General features: G+C 42.2%; 2 protein-coding genes and 3 non-coding genes across 5 annotated transcripts; all 5 read right to left on the bottom strand.

The window, feature by feature from the left end:
* Nucleotides 1-1038: 1038 nt before the first annotated feature.
* LOC118392186 (eukaryotic initiation factor 4A-I-like) lies at nucleotides 1039-11348 on the bottom strand. The gene is made up of 11 exons (XM_035783903.2): nucleotides 11241-11348; nucleotides 9803-9854; nucleotides 9496-9628; nucleotides 8795-8934; nucleotides 8072-8240; nucleotides 7471-7580; nucleotides 6706-6849; nucleotides 5794-5931; nucleotides 3966-4055; nucleotides 3302-3381; nucleotides 1039-2759 (listed from the first exon to the last, which is right to left on the bottom strand). Exons 1-11 carry the CDS (start codon nucleotides 11333-11335, stop codon nucleotides 2615-2617), a joined length of 1296 nt encoding a protein of 431 aa, XP_035639796.1. The 5' UTR covers nucleotides 11336-11348; the 3' UTR covers nucleotides 1039-2614.
* On the bottom strand, nucleotides 3016-3158 carry LOC118392800 (small nucleolar RNA SNORD10). Its single transcript, XR_004827443.1, has one exon. It is a non-coding gene; the product is annotated as a small nucleolar RNA SNORD10 (small nucleolar RNA).
* LOC118392802 (small nucleolar RNA SNORD10) lies at nucleotides 6235-6370 on the bottom strand. Its single transcript, XR_004827445.1, has one exon. It is a non-coding gene; the product is annotated as a small nucleolar RNA SNORD10 (small nucleolar RNA).
* On the bottom strand, nucleotides 7754-7896 carry LOC118392801 (small nucleolar RNA SNORD10). The gene has a single exon (XR_004827444.1). It is a non-coding gene; the product is annotated as a small nucleolar RNA SNORD10 (small nucleolar RNA).
* A 1174-nt stretch (nucleotides 11349-12522) lies between the features above and the next one.
* Nucleotides 12523-25944, bottom strand: LOC118392185 (sentrin-specific protease 3-like). The gene is made up of 11 exons (XM_035783902.2): nucleotides 25778-25944; nucleotides 24251-24994; nucleotides 23804-23959; nucleotides 23035-23146; nucleotides 22001-22148; nucleotides 18128-18175; nucleotides 16354-16431; nucleotides 15952-16089; nucleotides 14064-14147; nucleotides 13884-13934; nucleotides 12523-13596 (listed from the first exon to the last, which is right to left on the bottom strand). Exons 2-11 carry the CDS (start codon nucleotides 24954-24956, stop codon nucleotides 13486-13488), a joined length of 1632 nt encoding a protein of 543 aa, XP_035639795.1. The 5' UTR covers nucleotides 24957-24994; nucleotides 25778-25944; the 3' UTR covers nucleotides 12523-13485.
* Between the last annotated feature and the right edge of the window lie 27 nt (nucleotides 25945-25971).

Genomic DNA, 25971 nt, shown 5'->3' with positions numbered 1-25971 from the left:
ACCATGTAGGTATCACAGGAATGTAGCAATAAAGTGAATGATTTATGCTGTTTAGATCATATAACAGAAGTGTAATCACTAGACACGAGCAAATTGAAAAATATCTACTTCCTTAAAGTTGCCATGTTTTAGTCAGCCTCGTTTGACCTTCCTATTTACTAAATTCAAAACGTTAAATTGTAGTTAGCCTTGTCTGACCTTTCGGAACAGGATAGTACCACCAGAGTTAAGGCAGAATCGCAGTGGCCTATTCAGAAGACAGATACAATTAGTTCAAAGTAGTTTTAAAGTTCGGTAATCCGACTAGGTTGTTGCCCCCTGGTGGCGATTTTAAAACAGTACCATTTTGTAACCCACCAAAAACTGCCATTCCCTTGAGCATGGAACTTTACCCCTATAAAATGGCATATTTTGTGCCAGCCTGTCCAACCAAATGTGCGTGTAAAGCAGGTTGCATGGATAAAAGCACAAGACAAATTTCCATCTCGCATACACCAATTACATACCTTTACTCTTTAGGAAGTCTCACTTTGATTAGGTGTACTTGTCCATAAATCATTCAACTGCCCCGATGTGAAGGTGGATATGAATGCGCTTGAACCACAATGGGATCTTAAGGTGGAAAATGTCAAGTACCTGTTTGTAACCCACAGTCACTCAAAAAGCCTAGCAATTAAAGCGATTGACAATGAGGCCCATGATCTACTTTGAGTAGGAATAACTAGTTGATATAATTTGTGTCCAGTACAAAGTCAGTCAGGATTGAGCATTAGCACCAGCTCACAAAACTAGCTTCATACTGGACTGAAGGAAAGCTTCCCACTAATTAATCTGAATCTGGGAGAAGTTGATAGGTCTCAGTATTTGCTTTAAATGGATGCTTTGGATATTAAGGTTAACCTAAATGTCTGAAATTAGATATGAATGCACATTGTAACCCACCATCACCACTTTAAAGTAAAACTTAATATACCAAACAAGGCTGTTTGTTATGACCTCAACGTGAGGAAGTGGATATGAATGCAACTTGAACCATGGTTAACTTGTTAAAAAGGAGAAACACCTTTTATTTAAGACCATTAAAATAAATACTATACAGAACCCAATGTAGAAAAGTTGATACATGGCCTCTGTCTCAAAAAAGGTTAATTTTCATAATCACATTTTAAAAATAGCACTGACAAATCAATAAATCCCCACATCCCTGACAACCCACCCAATGACAGCCCATATTTTTTTTAGCTGTTCAAAAAAACAAAAAACATGTTATAATATTAATCTCTATATACTCAATCATTTGTAGTTTGGTCCTTTACGTGTAAAGACCAACAGTTTGGTGAGGTAGGTTACAAAAGTGACACCACCCTTTCAAATCAGATAACTCTTGAAAAAAAAATAAAAAAAACCTGTCCTTCAAAACTCCCACAGCAGGGTTCTTGTGACAGTTCAAAACAGGGTATGGATTGTAAATCCCCTCCATAACCTATTCTGCAGTGAGCAGTCAGTTCCCATGCAGCCCCACCAATAAGCAACAGGTTTCAAACAAAAAATAATGCTACCTCACAACTTGGGACTATACAGGATAAAGCAGAAATATAAACAAGAGAATAGCACAGCAGAGAGCTCGGACATCAAGAGGAAAACATTTCATACTCATTCATGATTGCATGTTTTTTTTCAGCTTTTTTTCTATACATTTTTTTTTAATTTGTTGAAGCCCCTTAAACGAACCTTTAAATACCCAGAGAGAATAGGGTTGGATACCAATTTCAGTACACATTGTCATCTTTAGAATCTGTATTCTGGCAAATGGTAATGTAATAACATCTCCAAGACCAAAAAATCCATGGTATAGTTTTGTTGCACACTTACTGAAGAACTCAAAACACCCACTGACTGTAGATCAATGATACACTTTACAATAGTAAGAACGGTGCATCCAAAATGGCACCCTATTGCCTACTGTGCATTATAGGGTATGGTGCAGAATCAGACAGCCAGAGTCAGCATAAAAGCAAGTCACACCCCCCCATACACAAATGCCACTAAATTGCACCATTGGGGATAGAGTGGATATATCATAACCATAACTTGGATAGTCAGGACAGGGTTGAGAGGGGGCAGAGAAGCCATTATAGTAATGAATGATGTGGCCTCTAACTATAAGAGTTCTTCTTTAACAACCATTATCAATTCTAAACTTCAGTCTGAGTAGCGAGATTGCCCCCATCATGTCAGGGAGTTGAGCTTAAAAACAAACAAACCCATCAAAACAGAACACATTTTTGACTTTGGAAAGACAATGGGAGGGGTTAGGTAGGACTCAAATAAGCTTAACCGCAGACTAAAGGAATGGGCCATAAAGACCGCCCCACAGTTAAGAGAAATTGAGCTGGGTTAGAATACTAGGTCAAGGATCAGAATCATGGTGAAACTGGATCAGATTGCAGGGGAGGAATCTAATTGTATCCCAGGTAAAGGTGGTAGGGACCAAGGAACCTCATTTAAAGGGGCAGGGGGACGTTTTTGTTCAGTGTTTGATGAAGTGGGAGGTTGGGACGGAGATAGGAGGGGGGGACCTGGGGCTGAACGAAATCCTCTAGAATGTAGAAAACTAGATGAGGTCAGCCACGTTCATTGGCATCTCCTCGACGGTGGTGTTGTAGAACGTCTCGATGTCCCGCAGCGTACGCTTGTCCTCCTCAGTCACCATGTTGATGGCAACGCCCTTACGACCGAAACGACCACCTCGGCCAATCCTGACAGAGGAAGCAGAGGTTAGGTTGGACATTAGGTTCCATCTAAGGTGACATGCAGTTCAAATCAACTGTGGCAGGTCGATATGACCCTTCATTGAATGTTAAGTGCTTTGCACCACTGGAAAAGAGCTATAGGTTCATGCAATTAACCCCCCCAATTCGTTACTTAAATCTTGTGAAACTATTGAATGAAACCCGACGAAAACACTGAAAGGATTCGCAATTTCAACCAACTAGTATCAAACTACATAACGCTGTATTCAGCCAGTGTGGAATCTGATCATGAGTTCCAGAGCCCTGAGGTTTAGAACACGCCAGCCAACAGAACGCTGACAGGCGGAACTAGAACACCCAGGGGGTTCCAGAGTCAGTTGACACGCATGGATTTCATCATTATACAGCCATAGTTTAGCATGTCAAACACATGGCTGACCTGGTATCAATGTCATTTGCTTTAACGTCAACCACATGAAGTCAGACATATTTCCACAAAGGACAATAAGTCTAACACTTTATGCTGGGAGTCATAGTATTAGTATCACCTGTGGATGTAGTTCTCCCGGTTGGTGGGCAGGTCATAGTTGATGACCAGTGACACCTGCTGGACATCAATACCTCTGGCCTGGGGGACAAGGAAAGAGATGGGGGACAGTCAGTCCCAGGTTAAAAGGTGACTAAAGACAAACTGATGGCATTTGGGACACAGGTCACAGTACAAATAGGCCCAGGTGGCCAACGATAGAACAGTCAGTAATACTGATGTACAAAGGTTGAAAATCAAGCTCTGTAAAATACTGTACTTTATAGAGATCGGAGAAAGCCAAACTATTCTACGGAAATGGAGGATCATGCCAACTAATTAAACTGTTGAGCAATACCATCTAGACTAGAGGGATATGTAGCACTGGAAACATTTATTGTGCAATATTTGCTATTTTGAATCAGTCAACAGCAAGGAAAGAAAGTTATATCAGCACAAGGTTGTAAACTGCTAATAAGTTGTGAGTAGGGACTGTGAGCCCAGTCACTGTGGAGAGCAGATTCTAGATTCTCTACCAGAGACCTTCATTCCAGACACAGCACACAAACTGGGAGGAGAGTTATCTCTGGACTTAAATTAACAGGAAGTGGGTGGGGAACCATTACAGAGAGACACCATCGCATGGAAACTTCTTGAGCTCGATGTCATTGCAGGAAGTGACCTACCAGCAGGTCAGTGGTGATAAGAACTCTACTGGAGCCTGAGCGGAACTCCCTCATGATCAGGTCTCTCTCCTTCTGGTCCATGTCTCCATGCTGGAAGAGGAAATAACACACATCTTAATAGGCATGTGGGTGTAGCTAAATGCTTGGGCTCCTAGCTCCTACAGCATAGTTATATCTAACAAGTATAAAAGTAAAGTGGAGTTTAGGGTCAATGGTAAGCCATTACTATGTTTCGCTGAAAGACTTCAGGTAGATACAGGTGATATGAATCCACAACAATTATGGCTATGAGATTCTAGACTTGGACATTGAAGAAAATATTACTGCATGATTACAGGAGTTGTGCTTGATGTAACATTAAACCACTACACAACATGCAAATACTGTGCCCATAGCATGAACCAGCCTATTCCTCACTGAACAGAGTTGACTGGGATGAATATGGACTCATTCTCTCTTCCCCTGGCAGATATAAGACTCAGTGCCATTAGAGGACACTGCCTTGCCCAGTTGACAGGGGAGATTAGGGCAGAGCATAGATGTATAAAAAGGTGTCGTGCCATTTCTATGGGACAGCCTCACATTGACATAGCTATGTTATTTAAAATCAGATCAGAGTTGTTAGGACACTATTCTTAGAATTTTAACACTGAACAAGAAACTCGAAGCCCTAGGGAGTCTAAAATGACTCATGACAGAGCAGCATTTAGTCAACTTGACACTAGGCAAGTGAAATGTTTATTTAAATATGATTTACAATGACCTACAAAAAGCCATAGTTCAGTTACAGGGATGATTAAAAATAAAAGCCAATATACCACCAGGTCTAGTAAGAACATACAGAGAACGACAAGATAAATTCTCAAACCAAGGCTGTAGCCCAAGTTCACTTCAAGAGAAGTGTTCATACATGCAATGATCCAACTTCTTTAACCTGTTACTACTACCCCCTACTTGTTCGAACATTCTGTTAAAAATCACACAACATTTCAGCGCCCTGCTGCTCATGCCAGGAATATAGTATATGCATATGATTAGTATGTGTGGATAGAAAACACTCAAGACGTTCATAAAACTGGTTAAATCACAGCTGTGACTAAAAGAACGTGCGTTTCATCGAAAAGTGCAGGAAAATCTGATCACTGAAAATGGAAAAATATAACCATCTGCCACTTCAACCCATTGTTAAAGGTGAACCACATTAAATGGGGCAGAGGTTGCAATACCTACAGCTTCCACACGATGGCAACAGTCTTGTCATTTGCCTAGGCTTTGTTTCTTGGTCAAACGAAGAAGAGACAAGCCATTTGTTCAGGTCTCCGACCAGATATTTTGGTTGAGATTTACCCGGACATTATTTCCAGACGTACCCCATATAGAATATACATCACCTCATGATCAATTTTTATGGGACATCTAGGAGTGCCAACAAAGAAGATGGTCAAAGGTAATGAATGTTTTATATTTTATTTGTGCGGTTTGTGTAGTGACGACTATGCTAATTATCTTGTTTACGTCCCCTGCGGGTCTTATGAGGTGTTACATGCTATCAGATAATAGCTTCTCATGCTTTCGCCGAAAAGCATTTTAAAAATCTGACTTGTTGCCTGGATTCACAACGAGTGTAGCTTTAATTCAAAACCCTGCATGTGTATTTTAATGAACGTTTGAGTTTTAACTAGTACTATTAGCATTTAGCGTAGCGCATCTGCATCTCCAGATGTCTAGATGGGACGACTGCGTGTCAGGTAGGAGCAAGAGGTTAAAGCCTCAGCCTCTTACCCAGAGCAGTTCAAGGCCACAGACATTCAAGTTTATTGTCTCTTACCAGAGCAGAGACTGTGAAGTCCCTGGCGTGCATCTTCTCAGTGAGCCAGTCCACCTTCCTCCTGGTGTTTATGAAGATCACAGCCTGGGTAATGGTCAGGGTTTCGTAAAGGTCACACAGGGTGTCCAGCTTCCACTCCTAACAGGTGAGACAGAGGAACAGATTGGGGGATGACAAAGCAATGGAATATAGCGTTGATGCACCAGTTAGGCAAACACATATTCATGCACATTAAGGAGTTTGGGAAGATGTGCTGGGTCATTATGAGTGAACCCTCTCCAAAGTTCTCACTTTCAAGTTACACATCTTCACTTTTTTACCTTAGTCTGCAAGCCAACTTAGCCTTTAATCACTGCAAGTCTCATGAGAAGTTATAAATCATCAAAACTAATGCCCAAGAGTCAATAACCACTGCAGGGCATTTGTCCAACAGAGGGGTGTGTCTTCAGGGAAACAGTCAGATCATGCCCCCAGAGCCCTGGGGCCCAGTAACAACCAGCTGACAGAAGGCCAACCCAGGCCCCAGGGAGCCCCAGGGGACTCTGGGATCAGTTGACAAGCACAAGTTTAATAAAACAGTCTTTACCTTACTGGCAAGATAAGTCTTAATGTTGACCGTGGGAGTTTACACCATGCCCATGGTTCTGTGATGAGCTGCTGATGACATGCTACTTAAGTGGGGCTTTTGTACCCTTGGTTCAGTAAAAGTAACCGAAACCCAGAGCTGGCAAGATAAAAAAATGTGTCATTCTACTCCTGAACGCAGTTAACCCACTGTTACTAGGCCATCATCGAAAATAAGTATTAAAGTCAAACCAAGCCTTACTCTAAACTCACCTAAGGTCTACTTCTAAATAAATAACAATCCCACCTTAAACTGATCCTAGATCTGTGCCTAAGGGCAACCCTCACCTCTTTCTCAACGTTGATGTAGAACTGGCGGATACCCTCCAGGGTGAGCTCCTCCTTCTTGACCAGGATGCGGATGGGTTCACGCATGAACTTCTTGGTGACCTCCAGCACATCCTGGGGCATGGTGGCAGACAGCAGCACCACCTGGAGGGGTTAGAGGTTAAAGGCCATTATATAGAATTAACAACAGATGATACATTACTTACTTCCACTAGCTACTACCTGGTAGCATCCAATTCCCCAAATTGAGCACTAATTTTAGTCACTAAAGGGAATAGGGTGCAGTTTTAGAGAGAGCAATGGTCAACCACAGAGGTTAGACATGTTGAAGTCAATCAACATTACCACGAACAGTCTACAACAGTTCAACCTCAGGGAAGAGGCAATGCCAACCTCTATCACACGAGTGACAGGTATGGTTGAGTGTGGTGACTTGTTGTAAACTGACAGCTGTGAAGCAAGTGAATAAGTTGTAAACTGCTATTAAGTCGTGAGGAGGGACAGAGAGCCCAGTCACTGTGGAGAGCAGAATCTAGATTCTCTACCAAAGACCTTCATTCCAGACACAGCACACAAGCTGGGAGGAGAGTTATCTCTGGTCCCCCCCATACTATAGGGAGTGGGACAGTTTCAGTGTAACGCCACTGCATCAAGTTCATACTTCCCTTAAGCAATTAACCATGACAAATGTTTCTAGTAATGTCAACGACAGACACATCTGTCAAATGTCTCAAGCTAAAGTCTGCACTACTCAGATTGACGTACCTGCGTGCTGGTGGGGAGCTTCTGGAAGATCTCGTAGATCTGGTCCTTGAACCCTCGACTCAACATCTCATCTGCCTCATCCAGCACAAACATCTTGATGTTCTTGGAGGCTGGATGGAGGGAAGGCGTAGTGATGCAACAAGAACTAATTAAACATGCATACACAAATAGTTTAATTCCATCTTTAATGGTAAGATCACCACTAGCAATATTAGATGGATGAAATCCCAAATTAATTCCCCCCGACTACTTCACAACAAAAAGTGCAGAGTCATTGAGTGCTGTATTCAGCCAGTGTGGAATCTGATCACGAGTTCCAGAGCCCTGAGGTTCAGAACACACCAGCCAACAGAACGCTGACAGGCAGAACTAGAACACTCAGGGGGTTCCAGAGTCAGTTGACACGCATGGATTTCATCACTATACAGCTCTATAACCACACCTGGTCACTCAAATGTATAAAACACCAAATCAAACTGTACAAACCACATCTGATAATTGAGCACACACAAAATAAAATATTTTAAAGCCTCACTCTAAGTGTAACTTCAACCATTGATTGTCAATTAAACGTTTGGCCAACAACTAGCCCAGCACGTACCCAGGTATTTGCGGTTCAACATATCGAACACGCGGCCAGGGGTCCCCACCACTATGTGAGGGGCCTCTGCCTGGAGCTTGGTAACCTCGTTACGGACATTGGTCCCTCCTATACAGGCATGGCAGGAGGCTCCCATGTAGTCACCCAGGGCCAGGATCACCTTCTGGATCTATTGAGGAAGGAGAGAAAAAAATAAATAAAAAGTATTAGATAAAGGGGGTATCGTTTTGAGTTCTGATCGGTGATGTTTGTGTCAGAGGTGCAACTAGAATAACAGTTGGTATTGGTTTGAAAGAATGTCAGTTTAAGTGACAAGGTTATTTAATTCCCAATTAATCTGGCATTGGAGTATTGTGAAGCATGTGTAGCCCATTAGAAGGAAAAATCTTTGGCCTTTGTGGTACATGTCAAGTTTGGCCAGTACATTTCTGTTATACACTATACAAACTGTTACAATGTACAGGTGTTATAGATCTGTGCCCATAGCATGAACCAGCCTATTCCTCACTGAACAGAGTTGACTGGGATGAATATGGACTCATTCTCTCTTCCCCTGGCAGATATAAGATTCAGTGCCACTAGAGAACACCGCCTTGCCCAGTTGACAGGGAACATTAGGTTACCACACACAGGAGGCAACGAGTTTAGAATAGTGTGACATTACTTATGGTGTAATCTAGTTACATTTCTGTCAAGTAACAACCCCATTCCCCCAGGACAAACCTGCTGAGCCAGCTCTCTGGTGGGGGCCAGAACCAGGGCTTGGGTGCCCTTCAGCTCCATGTCAATCTGCTGCAGAATGGAAATGGCGAAGGTGGCAGTCTTCCCAGTACCAGACTGAGCCTGTGCAATCACATCATAACCTGGGAACAGGCAGGATGGGAGATAGTCAGCTCTTTATATAAAAAAATGTGGCATACTATATACCCCCCCCCCCCGGTTTGCATTTACTATACCATTAACGCCACAGCTATTTCGCAATGACTTGAACACATGCCTTTTACTAGCACGTCAGCTAACAAGCATACACATTTAAGTATAACAAACCACCCACTACAAGTTTTTCAGAGTTAAATTCTCAGTAAATTAAAGTAAAAATGCACTACATTTGACTGGCCGTTACATCTGTGCCCATAGCATGAACCAGCCTATTCCCCACTGAACAGAGTTGACTGGGATGAACATGGTCTCATTCGCTCTTCCCCTGGCAGATATAAGACTCAGTGCCATTAGAGGACACCGCCTTGCCCAGTTGACAGGGGGATTTAAGGAAAGCAGAAGTAGTGACTTTAGCTCTCTTAGCTAAGTGAATGTTAAGGTCTTTAAGGTGACAAGTTCATGCTTTTTTAAGAGTTGAACTCCCTCATAAGGTTAATAACATTTAGACGCAACCATCTGAAGTGTGAGTCTGGTTGAATACTCACCCTTGATACAAGGGAGGATAGCCCTCTGCTGGATAGCAGAGGGTTTTTCAAAACCATAGGCATAGATTCCCCTGAGCAGCTTCTCGCCCAAGTTCATCTCATCAAAACTGTCCACGATCTCATTCCAGTTGCTCTGTAGAAAGTAAAATATAAACATGACCATACACTTATCCAGTGCAACTTGACAACCTACTGTTTTAGCAGCGAATTAAGCTGATAAAAACACATCAAGTTGGAATTGGTGCTATTGAATCGCTTTTCATTTTCATCCAATTCAGCAGCTGTAACAGTGAAGCATTTTACTCACCTCAATGATCCCATCTGGCTCCATGCCCTCAGGGCCATTATCTCTGGGAGGTCTGAAAAATATGTTTTTTTTTATTATTATTATTATTATTTTTTTTTTTTTTTTAAATATGACATTAGTAAATTCCACAAGGGACAACAGCAAAGAATCCTACACATTTTAAAACGTAAAGCTGCCTTTAAGCTTGAAGACAAATATCGTTACTTATAGGCTACACTGGACAGGCGATACTGTTCAAGTGAGAAATTGTTTCTGGTGGAGACGTAATTTCTACTAGAAAAGGATTACAATAAAGTCAGTTAACCGTTTCGTAACAGTTTAGTAAGTATTGCTAAACAGACGAATTTACAGACGAATTGCACAATGGAGATTGTGTAGAGTAGAACACGTAGAGTGGGAGGGAGGCATTTCCCGGAAAAACGCCCATGGTCGAAAGGCGGCCATTTCTTTTTCAGATATTTCAAGATGGTCGTTTAACAAGGCCCGAAATCCAGTGACGGCTAGCAGCATGCGTAAACGACGATCGAACGTGTAAAATACGTGTTTAAAATTACCTAGATGTTCAAAAACTGACTTAACGTAATATTACAATTGAAAGTAATCCTGAAAAGAATTATGGTTTACATGCGCTGGTAATCTACATGTTAAGCATTCGCCTGCTAGTTAGCAAACTAGGCCCAATGTCGATCACGCCGAGTGAATTGGCAACCAGATCAAAATTAAGTCAACAAATCGCGAACATTCTTTAAACACGATACCTATCCACTTGGGATGTGACAAATACGTCAAAAAAAATAGCAATAGCAGGACAATAAGGCCTGCCATTGTCACGCCGGTAACTACGACCATGTGCGTGACATTTCCACCCCCCGCCGTTTGCTCGAGCCATCCTGATGGACCTGCCCAGGATCTTTCGATTAATAAATATATCGACGTATTTTCAAAAGGGAGGCTCACTAAATTCACATTACAACACAAAGAAGCCACAACGGTTACGCCTATTCTTGAAAGGCCTAGGCTAAACTAGGCTCAAATCAAGTTCGTCACTCACGTGCTTGCCGACAAGCCGGCACCGCAGCATATCGTACTGAAAATTGGCTACGTTTTTCCAAACATAAATAAATAAATATTAATTCGTACGCTTTCACAACAGAAAATAAAATGCTGTCGATCGATGTTGGTTATATATTACGAGTAACTCGTTACCTAAAAAAGGCCGAGTTGAGGGACCTTTACACATAGTTAACGTAACCGAACTACATATAACGTTAGCATACAGGCTAGCCAGATATCTAACAAGTCAAATAGGTTCAACATTAACACTTTAAACGTCGAATACATTATCAAATAGTATGCGTTACGATAATACATATTTTTTCTTTGAAATTTGATGAATTGTACGCTATACAGTTCCAAAAATGTGCGTTCCTTACTGTACCTGTCTTCATATTCAGCCGACATTATCACAAAGGAAGAGAATGTGGCAGAAACCTTATATATACGTCTACGTGTTGAGCAAACGAGAGATTTCATTGCAGCAGTGCCTTATCAATCAACTCTGACTCCACCCATTTTGATATATCATTGGCTAACTCATACGTCATTATAAAGTGATTGGCAGCTTACTCGCGTTTATTTACATTACAGTAGGCGGGATATAATACATAACCCTCCCATCGCATGTAACTATTGGGCAAAAGCACGCTCGAAGTCAGTTTTCATTGGGTATTTCCTTTGCAACGTTGAATGCGCTCGAACACTGATATTAGATCAGCGTGATCATGTTAAAAACTTCTACTTTCTAGAATGAGATTTCTGAAACCGATGCAGGAACAGCTCATTTAGCACCACATATCACCAGAGCCACCCCCTGCAAGTCTATACGTCACTCCATTGGGCTCTCGAGTGGCGCAGCGGTCAAGGCACTGCATCTCAGTGGAAGAGGCGTTACTATAGTCCCTGGTTAGAATCCAGGCTGTGTCCCATAGAGCAGGGCACAATTGGCCCAGCGTCATCCGGGTTTGGCCATTATTGTAAATAAGAATTTGTCCTTATTAACAGTCATACCTAGTTAGATGAACATATTAAAAATAGAAATTTCGCAAATTACAGTAATAATTAGATGACATATCTCCTGCTGTGTTGCAATGAACACGTTGTACTTGTACCCTGAACTTTTTTGGAAGAACATGAGTCATTTACAGCATCTCCACCTACCTAGACTACCCTCTATTTTTAGTAAAGGAGATAAAACTTACCTAATGACTAACATTGTCTGCTTTGGTAACTCGCGCCATAAAAAAGATGTGACTGACAACCTCCACTCTACCTTACCCTCTAATATTGGTTCAAAAAGCAAACCACACTGTGTTAGAATTAGAATGACTGGAACTATAGAAGTCAGTATGAGCAATCTTACCTTCCACATCCATGTGTAAATACTAGAAGCTAGCACTTGGCCACTACCAGCAGGAAGCAAACTTTTGCTGCTATTACACTGCTCCAGCAAAATCTTGAAATATATTTAGTGTCATTTAGGTATGCATGAATAGCTTTGTCTTTTTTAGATAGGATCACCCAGACAGACAAACAAACCCGCACACAACCCAGAACATCTAGATGCCACACCACAGTACTAGAGAAATCATCCTCTTCCTCTATTCACACTAGCTAATAAATACATTATACAAAGCATGAAAGAATTTCAACTTTCATTTCTGTTCCTTGCCATGGACTTGTTTATTCTGATCAACCATAAATGCTTTTTTTTTTTTTAAAAAGGTATAAAAACAATCAATTATGTTCCATCAAACGTCTGCTCGAAAAACAATATAAAAACAAAACAAACCCATCAACAATGTCTCTTTTAGTTAGAGGGGAAAATGTAATACCATAAATGCGTGCCAAATGTCACCCCATTCCTTATATAGTGCACTATTTTTGACCAGAACCTTATGGTCAAAGTAGTGTACTATAAAAGGGCATAGAATGCCATTTGGGAATCAAGGTTGTTTATAGCCAACATGGTCCAACCAATGACTCCAACAGGACATAGTAAGATTGTTATTATTTTAAATCAAAATAAAAAAACATCACTGCCCTCCAAAAAACACCATGTACAATAAGCATAGCAACATGTTTTTTACTGACAAAGATTTTTTTTAAACAGAACATAAGTGAAGATTGGTTGTTATTCTCTGTCCGTTTGGGGGGTTCCTGCACCAGTAAGGTGATAAGTCCATTTCACCACCAGAGTAAAGTAGACTTGGTTTGCATCCGAAATAGAACCCTATTACCTATATAGTGTACTGCATTTGTCCAGGAGCCATGATCAAAAGTAGTGCACTACATATGGAAATAGTGTGCCTTTTGGGATATAATCGAAGACTTGGCCTCTGTCAATCACAAGGTAACAAACCTCAAAATTAAATTAAAACTAGGGCCATGGGAGAAGAAAAAAAAAAAAAAGAGGGGACAGATAACAGGGGTCGAAAAGATAAAAAGTCCACTTGTAGTTGTAAAGTCTCTGGATATCAATGTCGTCAAGAGGACAAAAATGATTCCTTTGAAAAGTTGTTTCCTTTCTTTCAGTCACTAGCTAGTTTAGAATAGGTCATTATAACCATCCCTCGCTTCCTCAGAATCCCCCACTTCATTTTTAAAAATCCTCAAAGGGCGTGGTGTCACAGCGAGAGCTTGCAGTGACAGAGTTCTTTGTACATGAGTCTCCTCAGTTTGGGCATGTCCTGCTGGCCGAAGCTGAACGGCTGACCCAGGGCTAGAGTCTTGCAGTACTGGAAGGAACACCGACAGGTTAGAAATCATGCTTACCCCTAGTGTTGGACACAAAGGCCCCGAAAGCAACATCCAGGCCCTCTAGCACCAAATTGCTCTACATCCCCATTCAGAGGGCAATGTTAAGCAGTTACAATATTAAAGCTATCCAATCCTAAATCTAAACGAGTGACAAGGTCTTGGGAGTAAGGACTTGGCTTGATTTAGAATTCAGCACACAAGTGTGTAGTACAAGAACAGCTATGGACCATGGCTCTCTGATTCTAAAATCAGGACTTGGACCTACCTGAAGAACAAACGCCCCACAGTCACTGTCATTGTTCTGACGGCCCACATTCTGAAACACAAACAGTAAATGCACTCAGAAAATACCATCACCAATGTCAAACAAATAACATTGGTTGTTAATTCATGTGAAGCAATTGTTGTTACACTACGAATCAGAACTGAAGACAAACCGACTCACCATTTTGAAATAGCCTTTCCACCCTGTAAGGAAATCTCTCTGGTCTTTCTTGACAGCCTCCGCCTGCAGATACTTTGCAATATGCTGAGGAGGTGGAAAACAAAAGAGCGAATTTCGCTTAATTTCAAAGACGACCAAATAAACACCCAAACAGACCACTCTGAACAAGATTAAACAAATCAGGTGCTGTAACAAATAGAAATCAAGATGCCACAACATCCCAAATAAACTCAGAAAAAAAAGAAACATCCTCACTGTCAATTGCATTTATTTTCAGCAAACTTAACATGTGTAAATACTTGTATGAATATAACAAGATTCAACAACTGAGAGTTGTAAGTTGAGTTGTAAGTTCCACAGACATGTGACTCACAGAAATGAAATAGCATGTCCCTGAACAAAGGGGGGTCAAAATCAAAAGTAACAGTCAGTATCTGGTGTGGCCTGCATTAAGTACTGCAGTGCATCTCCTCCTTATGGACAACAGCAGCAGATTTGCCAGTTCTTGCTGTGAGATGTTACCCCACTCATCCACCAAGGCACCTGCAATTTCCCTAGTCCTCACTCTCCGATCCAACAGGTCCCAGACGTGCTCAATGGGATTGTGATCCGGGCTCTTCGCCGGCCATGGCAGAACACTGACATTCCTGTCTTGCAGGAAATCAACCATATTGCTCGTTATGTGCGTGGTGGCATTGTCATGCTGGAGGGTCATGTCAGGATGAGCCTGCAGGAAGGGTACCACATGAGGGAGGAGGATGTCTTTCTTGTAAACGCACAGTGTTGACATTGACTGCAATGACAACAAGCTCAGTCCAATGATGCTGTGACACACCGCCCCAGACCATGACGGACCCTCCACCTCCCAAATCGATCGCGCTCCAGAGTACAGGCCTCTGTGTAACGCTCATTCCGTCGATGATAAATACGAATCAGACCATCACCCCCGGTGAGGCAAAACTGCGACGTCAGTGAAGAGCACTTTTTGCCAGTCCTGTCTGGTCCAGCGACGGTGTGTTTGTGCACAAAGGCGACGTTCTTGCCGGTGATGTCTAGTGAGGACCTGCCTTACAACAGGCCTACAAGCCCTCAGTCCAGCCTCTCTCAGCCTATTGCGGACAGTCTGAGCACTGATGGAGGGATTGTGCATTCCTGGTGTAACTCGGCCAGAAGTGGTTGCCATCCTGTACCTGTCCCGCAGGTGTGATGTTTGGATGTACTGATCCTGTGCAGGTGTTGTTACACGTGGTCTGCCACTGCGAGGACGATCAGCTGTCCGTCCTGTCTCGCTGTCTTAGGCGTCTCACAGTATGGACATCGCAATTTATTGCCCTGGACACATCTGCAGTCCTCATGCCTCCTTGCAGCATGCCTAAGGCACACACAGATGCGCAGGGCATCTTTCTTTTGGTGTTTTTCAGTCAGTAGAAAGGCCTCTTTATAGTGTCCTAAGTTTTCATAACTGTGACCTTAATTGCCTACCGTCTGTATGCTGTTAGTTGTCTTAATGAACATGCACCTGTGGAACGGTCGTTAACTGTTTATGGTTCATTGAACAAGCATGGGAAACCATGTTTAAACGCTTTACAATGAAGATCTGTGAAGTTATTTCGATTTTTACAAATTGTCTTTGAAAGACAGGGTCCTGAAAAAGGGACATTTTTTAAATATTATTATTATTATTATTATTTTTTTTTTTAACAGAGGTTACATGTCAGAGAAGAAAAAAGGTATGGCACAAAACAGAACGTTCACTCAGATTTTAGCAAGCAAAATTTATCTGCGTGACCCATGGTCAGGTCTCACTTGGGAAAGAAGTGTTCTGACCGTAACTGGACTACCGGGTTAAATTAAGGTTAAATATGCATTTGAAAGATGGCTGTCTCACCTTTGGGCAGCGTCGGTTGAGAGTGCGTTGGGAGTCGAAGTAGGTGATTGCCCTACGGGGGATGTCTACGCTGACCAGGGACCAGTGGACCTCCAGGTGGATAGGGATCAGGAGGAGATCCTTCTTGAAGATGTCCACCTGGGAGGGAAGAGGTAGGAACATGTTCAGGCGTTGGTGGTTTAAGGCCCAGGTCTCTATGCGTAACAGATTTCCCCCCCTCATTGTATTCTTGACAGGTGCACAAATGTCAATTGGTTCACAATTTGTTGCATATTTAGTTAGAATGCAAATAAACTGACAACACTATTGCTTGATTGAGAAAGGATAATGCAAAGCGGGTATATTGAGGACAACGCAACAAAAAAAAACTATTTGATAACAAATATCTTTATGGTTGCTTACATTCTTTGTCCATCGTTTGACTCCATCGTAGCCTTTCGTCCTCAACTTGTCGTAGAAGAAACTGTTGAAGAAGTGAACCTGAGAGAGAAGGAGAAAAAAAAGACATCAGATGCTACAGATGTTCTCCTTCACTGAATATATAGTAGCAAGAAAAAGTATGTGAACCCTTTGGAATTACCTGGTATTCTGCATAAATTGGTCATAACATTTGATCATCTAAGTCACAACAATAGACAAACAGTGTGCTTAAAGTAACAACATACAAATTGAATATTTGTATATTGAATACATAAATTAAAACATTCAGTGTAGGTTAGAAAAAGTATGTGAACCCCTCGGCTAATGACTTCTCCAAAAACTAATTGGAGTCAGGAGTCAGCTAACCTGGAGTTTAATCAATGAGACGAGATTGGAGATGTTGGTTAGAGCTGCCCTGCCCTATAACAAAAAAAAACATCACAAAATTTGAGTTTGCTATTCACAAGAAGCATTGCCAGATGTGAACCATGTTTTGATCAAAATATCTCAGAAGACCTAAGATTACCACTTGTTGACTTGCATAAAGCTGGAAAGGGTTACAAAAGTATCTGAAACTGTGGATTGATGAACATCAGTAGCACTGTTGCTACTATCCCTAGGAGTTGCTGTCCTGCAAAGATGACTGCAACAGCGCAGAATGCTCAATGAGGTTAAGTAGAATCCTAGTGTCAGCTAAAGACTTACAGAAATATCTGGAACATGCCAACATCTAACGAGTCTACGATATGTAAAACATTAAAAACTAGAATAATTTTCATGGGAGGACACCACGGAAGAAGCCACTGCTGTCCAAAAAAAAACATTGCTGCACGTCTGAAGTTCGTAAAAGAGCACCTGGATGTTCCACAGCGCAACTGGCAAAATATTCTGTGGACAGATGAAACTACAGTTGAGTTGTTTGGAAGGAACACACAACACTATGTGTGGAGAAAAAAAAGGCAGAGCATACCAACATCAAAACCCCATCCCAACTATAAAGCACGTTGGAGGGAGCGTCATGGTTTGGGGCTGCTTTGCTGCCTCAGGACCTGGACAGCTTGTTATCGTCGACGGAAAAATGAATTCCCAAGTTTATCAAGACATTTTGTAGGGGAATGTTAGGATATCTGCCAATTGAAGCCCAACAGAAGTTGGGTGATGCAAAAGGACAACGACCGAAAACACAGAAGTAAATCTACAACAGAATGGCTTCAACAGAAGAAAATATGCCTTCTGGAGTGGCCCAGTCAGAGTCCTGACCTCAACCCGATTGAGATGCTGTGGCATGACCTCAAGAGGGCAGTTCTGAACAGACATCAAGACAATTGCTGAACTGGAACAGTTTTGTTCAGAGGAATGGTCCAAAATTCCTCATGACCGTTGTGCAGGTCTGATCAGCAACTACAGAAAAAAATTTGGTTGAGGTTACTGCTGCCAAAAGGAGGGTGAACCGGTTATTAAATCTAAGGGTTCACACTCCCCCCCCCCTTCACTTTGAATGTTTACACAGTGTTCAATAAAGACATGAAAACATATAATTGTTTGTGTTATTAGTTTAAGCAGACTGTGTCTATTGTTGTGACTTAGATGAAGATCAGATCAAGTTATATAAGACATTTCTGCAGAAACACAGGTAATTCCAAAGGGTTCATACTTTTTCTTGCCACTGTACTGTATTCAAGACAAATATTATGGATTTTGTTGAAGTAGTATATAGTGGAAGTATGTTGTATTATACATTTAAAATTATTCCTACCTTCTCGGACACCGAGTCCATCACAAGGTCACCATACATGTTCATGACCTAAAGAAGAGACATTGAATAAACAATGCCCTGCTTTTAATCTGTTCAAAAGTAACATATATTTGCATACAGGGCTCAATCTTAACTAGACATATGCAACATTGTATTTGTGGGTAAGTCGTGCAATATTTCAATGCAGAAAATGCTAAATGTATGCAGAAATTCTGGTTACAAATCTAAATCTTAGTCACATGCGCCGAATACAACCTTACAGTGAAACGCTTACTTATGAGCCTCTAACCAACAATGCAGTATGTAAAAAAAATACAGATCAGAATAAGAAATAAAAGTAATTAGAGCAGCAGTAAAATAACATTAGCGAGACTATATACAGTTGTGGCTAAAAGTTGAGAATGACACAAATATACATTTACAAATTCTGCTGCCTCAGTTTGTATGATGGAAATTTGCATATACTCCAGAATGTTATGAAGAGTGATCAGATGAATAGCAATTAATTGCTAAGTCTCTCTCTCCATGCAAATCAACTGAATCCCCCAAAACATTTCCACTGCATTTCATCCCTACCACAAAAAGGACCAGCTGACATCATGTCAGTGATTCTCTCGTTTAACACAGGTGTGAGTGTGGACGAGGACAAAGCTGGAGATCACTCTGTCATGCTGATTGAGTTCGAATAACAGACTGGAAGCTTCAAAAGAAGGGTGGTGCTTGGAATCATTGTTCTTCCTCTGTCAACCATGGTTTCCTGCAAGGAAATACGTGCTGTCATCATTGCTTTGCACAAAAAGTGCTTCACAGGCAAGGATATTGCTGCCATTAAGATTGCACCTAAATCAACCATTTATCGGATCATCAAGAACTTCAAGGAGAGCGGTTCAATTGTTGTGAAGGCGGCTTCAGGGCGCCCAAGAAAGTTCAGCAAGCGCCAGGACCATCTCCTAAAGTTGATTCAGCTGCGGGATCGGGGCACCACCAGTACAGAGCTTGCTCAGGAATGGCAGCAGGCAGGTGTGAGTGGATCTGCACGCACAGTGAGGCAAATACTTTTGGAGGATGGCCTGGTGTCAAGAAGGGCAGCAAAGAAGACACTTCTCTCCAGGAAAACAATCAGGGACAGACTGATATTCTGCAGAAGGTACAGCGATTAGACTGCTGAGGACTGGGGTAAAGTCATTTTCTCTGATGAATTCCCTTTTCGATTGTTTGGGGCATCAGGAAAAAAGCTTGTCCGGAGAAGACAAGGTGAGCGCTACCATCAGTCCTGTGTCAATGCCAACAGTAAAGCATCCAGAGACCATTAATGTATGGGGTTGCTTCTCAGCCAAGGGACTGGGCTCACTCACAATTTTGCCAAAGAACACAGCCACGAATAAAGAATGGTACAAACACATCCTCTGAGAGCAACTTCTCCCAACAATCCAGGAACAGTTTGACGAACAATGCCTATTTGAGGATAATGTGGCAACTTGCCATAAGGCAAAAGTGATAAGGGGCTCAGATTTTCCAAATGGAGGGCGAGGGAGAGCTTTGTATGCATCTCTGTGTGTGGAGTAAAGGTGGCCCAGAGTTTTTTTCCCCTCTGGTTGCACATTTAAAATGCTGGTAGAAATGTAGTAAAACGGATTTAAGTTTCCCTGCATTAAAGTCCCTGGCTACTTGGAGTGCCAACTCTGCGTGAGCGTTTTCTTATGGCGTAATACATCTCATTCAATGCGGTCTTAGTGCCAGCCTCTGACTGAGGTATGTAAACAGCTATGAAAAATACAGATTAGAATTCTCTAGGTAGATGGTGTGGTCTAAAACTTATGGGACACTCTACCTCAGACGAGCAATAGCTCGAGACTTCCTTAGATATCGTGCACTAGCTGTTAGTTACAAAAAATGAATAGTTCGCTGCCTTGTCTTACCAGACGACGCTGCAACGTATAACCAGCCACCTGTATGTTGAGTGTCGTCGTTCAGCCATGACTCCGTGAAGCATAATATATTACAGTTTTGAACTGGTAGTTGGTAGTTTAATCTTCAGCGTATATCATCTATTTTATTGTCCAAAGATTGGACGTTTGCTAGCAGAATGAAGGAATTGGTGGTTTATTCAATCACCCACAAATTCTCAGAAGGCAGCCCGCCTTCCGGCCCCTTCATCTCTGCCTCCACTTCACGCAAATCTGGGCCTATTCCCGATAAAGCCGTATATCGTTCACGTCGGGCTCGTCAGACTCTTTAAAAGGGAAAACAGGATTATGCACGTCCGTGGTGAGTAATCGCAGTCCTGATGTCCAGAAGTTATTTTCAGTCATAAGAGACAGTAGCGGCAACATTATGTACAAAGTAAAGAAATAAGTTACAAACAAAGCAAATGCAAAAACAATCGGATGGGGCACATAAAACCTCTGCCTTCTTCTCCGCCACCATTTTACATGAGCAAATATCAAGTTAGAATCCAAGACCCGAGCATGTATGTGGCCTTACAGCATGTGAAAAATGTATTAGTGTGGCTCCACAATAATACAATAATTGACTATACATAATACAGATTACAAAATGGTCAAACATTTCCTTCGGCGTCATCTATAATACATTAGATATATATACACATGGATGCATGCATAAACAAAAAACTAAGTACAGGAGATAAAAAGGACATCTAGGCACAGGCATTTTACAGTGCCCTCAGAAAGTAATTATACCCTTTGTTGCTACAAACTGGGATTCAAATGGATTTAACTTTTTGTAATCTACATAAAATACTCTAGTGTCAAAGTGGAAGAATAGTATTTTTTATTTATTTAGATATTTGCCAATTATTCTTTAAATTCTCAAAGCTCTGTCAATTTGGTTGTTGATCATTGCGAGACAGCCATTTAAGTCAGAACATTAATTGTTTAATTATTTTACCTTTATTTAACCAGGCAAGTCAGTTAAGAACAAATTCTTATCTTCAATGACAGCCTAGGAACAGTACCTTGTTCAGGGGCAGAACGACAGAATTTTACCCGGTCAGTTTGGAGATTCGATCTTGCAACCTTTTGGTCACTCGTCCAACGCTCTAACCACTAGGCTACCTGCCGCACCCACATACATACACACACAGTCCATGTCCCCATGTGCAGTTTCAAACCGTAGTCTGGCTTTTTATGGCGGTTTTGGAGCAGTGGCTGAGCAGCATTTGACGTTATGTCTATATAGGACACATTCAAAGTACGTTCATTTCTTGGAGACAGAATGAGTCTCCTTCTTGAGCGGGATGACGGCTGCCTGGTCTCATGGTGTTTACACTTGTTTATCTGTATAAACAATAGTACACATGGTACCTTCAGGAGTTTGGAAATTACTCCCAAGGAAGAACCAGACTTGTGGAGGTCCACAACTTATTTTCTGAGGTCTTGGCTGATTTCTTTTGATTTTTCCATGGATGTCAAGCAAAGAGGCATCAAGTTTGAAGGTAGGCCTTGAAATACATCCACAGGTACACCTCCAATTGACTCAAATTATGTCAATTAGCTTATCAGAAGCTTCTAAAGCCATGACATAATTTTATGGAATTTTACAAGCCGTTTAAAGGCACAGTCAACTTAGTGTATATAAAAATAAAAAATAAACACTTTCAGGTTTGTTTATCAGTTGGTGCCACTCGAGTTCATCGCTCACTGAAAGTGCTGATTAAAAAATATTTAGGTAATTTCTAGAATACACTGCGCCTATGAGTGAGGGGAGTCATATGAATGGAGTTAAAAAACAAGGCTGACATGGTATATAAAGATGTACAATTGTAACATCACAAGCCCATTAAAAAAATACACGCTTACATAGACGTTCATTTGACAAACTACAAAAGTGTTAGTAAAGGGTCCCACCCACTTGGTCATTGAGCCAATTCTGTCCATACAACGTGCTTAAGTCATCCATGGTGAGGACATGACGCTTGTAGTTGACACGGAACCCTCGCACCATGGCCGTGCCGGACGACCTCTGGTAGGACTGGATTAGGTGTTGGACCGCTACTTTCCTGTTGGAAATGAAAACATGAGATGAGCTTTATGGAACTTTTACAAAAGCCTTTCTGCATAATACCACCTTGTCTTTTTGGGAAATATCAGATGGAACTATTAGTCAAGGATTACTTGAACCATAAACATTTGTTTCTCGTTAAAACTTTACATGGGGCAACAGCCGGGTCATATTCATTAGGGCACAACATAGCAAAAACAAGCTTTTCTTATTGGAGAGTCCAACTTGTCCATACTAGTTTCATTCAGTTCTCTTCCCTTTGGTTCCCAAGCCCTGGTGATGAACAGGGGTTTCCATCACAGATGGTTTACATCACGATCTTCAATTTGTAACATTTGTGAGACTCAAAGACTCATTTCCATGAACATACTCAGAACCTGGGTGATACTAATAACATGTGGGTGATACTAATAACATGTGGGTGGTTTGATCATGTGGGTGGTTTCCATTCCCTTTTGTTCCAATTCACTCCGGCAATTAGAATGATTCTAATTCTATGTCTGAAATTAGAGTGCTGCGTAGAAGCTAGAAGGAACTACTCTCCAGGACAGATAGACTTGGTTTTACATTCCACCTGGCCTTTGCAAAGATTTAAAAGGAACCTCACATTTAAAACGGAACCTCACATTAGGCAGACATCAGGGATATCAGATTGTATAAATATTAGGCTGTGTTGGTGTTGCTCTCTACAAGACATTATGATTCATCTGTGTTTGTACTGTATGTGTGGGCACTGTGTGAGAATGTGCACCTGAGCGTGTATTGCTTTGCATGTCTGTGCGTGTTCGCACATCTGCCTGTGTGTGTGAACGTGAACACACACATATATATATATATATATATACACACATATATACATATGTGTGTGTGTACACGTCTCAGACCTGTGAGGCTGTGAGAAGTTGTCGTTGAAGATGTCTTTTAATTTCTCCACCACGTCGTCAGCGTGGATGGGGATCAGACTGCCGTACTTCTGGAGGGAGTCATCCAGGATCCCTGAGACAACGGGAAACAATACAGAATGTTGGGAGAGTAATATGGAATCACACTGACTGTAGAGGATTCTGTGACCTTGAGCAGCCAAGGTCAGTCCTATATTCATATCCTGTTGGTAGCAGATGTGTAAAGCTAAACCATACTAACATGTACATATTACCTCAACTACTTCATACCCCAGCACAATGATTTGAGAAAAGAACAAGCTTAATTTCTTACTTGAACTGGGCCCCGTTTCCCAAAAGCATCTTAAGGCTAAGTTCATCATTAGACCCATTGAGGTCAATTCTATACAATGTAGCAATTTCAATCTCGTCGCTGCAACTTCCCAATGGGCTCGGGAGGCGAAGGCGCACAGAACAAGGAGTCGCTAAAGCACGATGAAACATGTAAAGCCCCCCCCGGCCAAACCCTACTCTAACAACGTTGGGCCAATTGTGAGCCGCCCTATGAGTCTCCCGATCACGGACGGTTGTGACAGCCCGGGATCAAACCAAGGTCTGTAGTGACGCCTCTAGCACTGCCTTACACCACTGCACCACTCGGGAGGCCCCCTGCCCAATTATTTCAATAGCAGGAAATCCCTGAGTTACTTAATTACATAATTTAAACTAGAAAAGGTCATTTTCCGAAGCAAAATAGTATGTTTCAGTTTACCATGCACACAGCTCATGTGTTCCTCAGTGAGAGTGGCCTCCACAGGTTTCTCTCTGACAATGGAGTACGATGAGGCCTCTGGTTCCCTTCCACTCTCCACCAGACCACCCATCTGACTGGACTGGTAGTCTCCTGAGTAACCATTCAACCGGTTATCTGCAGGGACGACAAAGGTCTAGTAAGTGAATAGTGAGATAATTATAGTATAGTTTATATAAAAATGGTGATACCTTTTGAGATGCATAGTCAGTCATTGAAACATATTAGCCCAGTGCCAACACAAGCGTTCCAATTTTGCCAACAGTCGGTATATTAAATAAGAATTCTGTTTGCCAGCAAAAAATAGAGACTTGAGTGTACACTCGCAGTTGTTTTGATCATATCAACAGCCCTTTAGAACACAGAGTCTTCAGTTTGTCAGATACACCTTCCATGGGATCATCTCACCTCTTTCAGACCCACCGAGCCGCTCGTCATCTGACAGTGGGCTGCTCAGAACCGGGTCCACTCCCGTCCTCTGGCGGTTGGAATAGAAACTATACCGACGCCAACTCCTAGCCCTCCTGTGCCCCAGGGTGCCCACCCACTGTGCCCGGTGACGCCAGGTCTTCCAATGCTGAGTGAGACGGAGCCGTAGACCTTCATGAGAGTGGAGCTTCCTCCAGCGCCTCAGCCTGCTCTGCCTGAGCCCGTTGAGCCTGGACTGGATAGGGACACTGGAAAAGTCCCTGGCTTCAGGTTCGGCCTGGTTGTTGTCATGGTCATCCAGTGGTGATTGCAGCTGGTGATGATGATTCTGCTCTTGTAGGGATGTGGTGGGGACCATGTGTGGGACCTCCCATACGACCTCAGCCTCCTCTCCTTCCTCCTCAGCCATCTGTCCTTCCTCATCATCATCCCAGCCCTCATCTTCAAAATCTTCCTCATCGTTTTCCCCCTCCATCTCCTCGGCCTCCCAGGCCACCCTTTCCTTCTGGCCCAGCTTTAGGGGCATGGGGCTGGGAATCTGGTGGGTTGAGGTGGGGTCCATCTCCAGGTGACCCCCGGAGATTGCTATACCACCACCTCCATCCCCACTGTCCTCCTGGCCCACAGCTAGGCCCAGCTGCCCCTGCCAACGGTTCTGTGCTAGGCTGCTTCCACTGTCCCTCATGGTCCACGGGCACCCCACGACCTGCGCCAGCTCGTCGCCTGGGGAATGAGTAAGGTGGAGAAATTAGAGACAAATGTCACATGATGCACCTCCAATGTTTTTCAGTAGGTAGGACACTACAATAATAAGCAAATATACAACATGCAAAGCAAGTGCATAGAATTCTGCAAGCATGACTGTAACCACGTTGGTTTCTGCAACTCATTAGGGCATAAAACTAGTACATTACTTTCCGGTTAGCCCAATTATTGTAAGCAGCTCAACGCTTCTAAATTTCAACATAGCGTGCATTGATGCATTTACATCCTGTGCCTTGCGAACGCCATTCATTTTGGTAGTCATTAATTGTAACATTCAGCTGCGAGCTAGCAGGCTGCACTTTATTTAAGAAACCTGTGAACTGGAAACAAAAGATAATTATTGACGATGCAGAAAAGTGAATGATATGTCATAACGTATTCAATGTTGCTCACAGGCGCTGGCAAGGATGCTAGTTAACTATGCAGTTGATAGCTGTCGTTTGCAGCTAACGTTAGCAGCTGATAACTAGCTAACGTTCATGGGATAGCGATGAAACATGTTTAGCTTGCTTCAACAGGACCGAAGTTTAACTAACTTTAAACTATCAAAACTATTTTACAGTTTGGCATGCACATTGTATAAGCAATGCATTAGTAACCAATTAAGCGAAAAACGATGCTAGCTACTTAACAAGGATATAGCTAGCTAGCTACTTCGCAAGCTAACATCAGCTAAATAGCAACATAAACTGCCGGTCGCCTATCGTTTTTGTCTCAAGTAAAATGCAACCCCGCACTCACCGTTAAACTGCAGTTTAGTGCAAATGTGCTTCTTATATACAGTTAAACGTTTGCGTAGTGTTTTAAATTATTTTTGGGACCAAAACAGACGCGACTTTTCTGTTAAACCTCATTCAATGAAGCAGACACTGATGTAGTAAAGCAATCGTCACCACCACTCCCCCCCAGCTAACATCGATCCCTTTCCGGACTTC

The sequence above is a fragment of the Oncorhynchus keta genome, chromosome 13, assembly GCF_023373465.1.
Source record: "Oncorhynchus keta strain PuntledgeMale-10-30-2019 chromosome 13, Oket_V2, whole genome shotgun sequence".
In the NCBI taxonomy this organism is placed as follows: Eukaryota; Metazoa; Chordata; class Actinopteri; order Salmoniformes; family Salmonidae; genus Oncorhynchus; species Oncorhynchus keta.
Note: the sequence above shows the minus strand (reverse complement) of the source record. Positions and strands in the feature narration are given on the sequence as shown.

Bases quoted from the DNA above. Each gene is read 5' to 3' on its own strand.
- LOC118392186 (XM_035783903.2), bottom strand. From the start codon at position 11,335: ATGAAATCTCTCGTTTGCTCAACACGTAGACGTATATATAAGGTTTCT. The intron at 4,056-5,793 runs GTAAGAGACAAT...TTCCTCTTCCAG, and splicing joins ACTTCACAGTCTCTGCTCTG to CATGGAGACATGGACCAGAA. The intron at 3,382-3,965 runs GTAGGTCACTTC...CTTGTCCCCCAG, and splicing joins TTATCACCACTGACCTGCTG to GCCAGAGGTATTGATGTCCA.
- LOC118392185 (XM_035783902.2), bottom strand. From the start codon at position 24,956: ATGAGGGACAGTGGAAGCAGCCTAGCACAGAACCGTTGGCAGGGGCAG. The intron at 23,960-24,250 runs GTGAGATGATCC...TCGTCCCTGCAG, and splicing joins GCTCGGTGGGTCTGAAAGAG to ATAACCGGTTGAATGGTTAC. The intron at 13,597-13,883 runs GTAGGTCCAAGT...TGTTCCTTCCAG, and splicing joins GTGGGGCGTTTGTTCTTCAG to TACTGCAAGACTCTAGCCCT.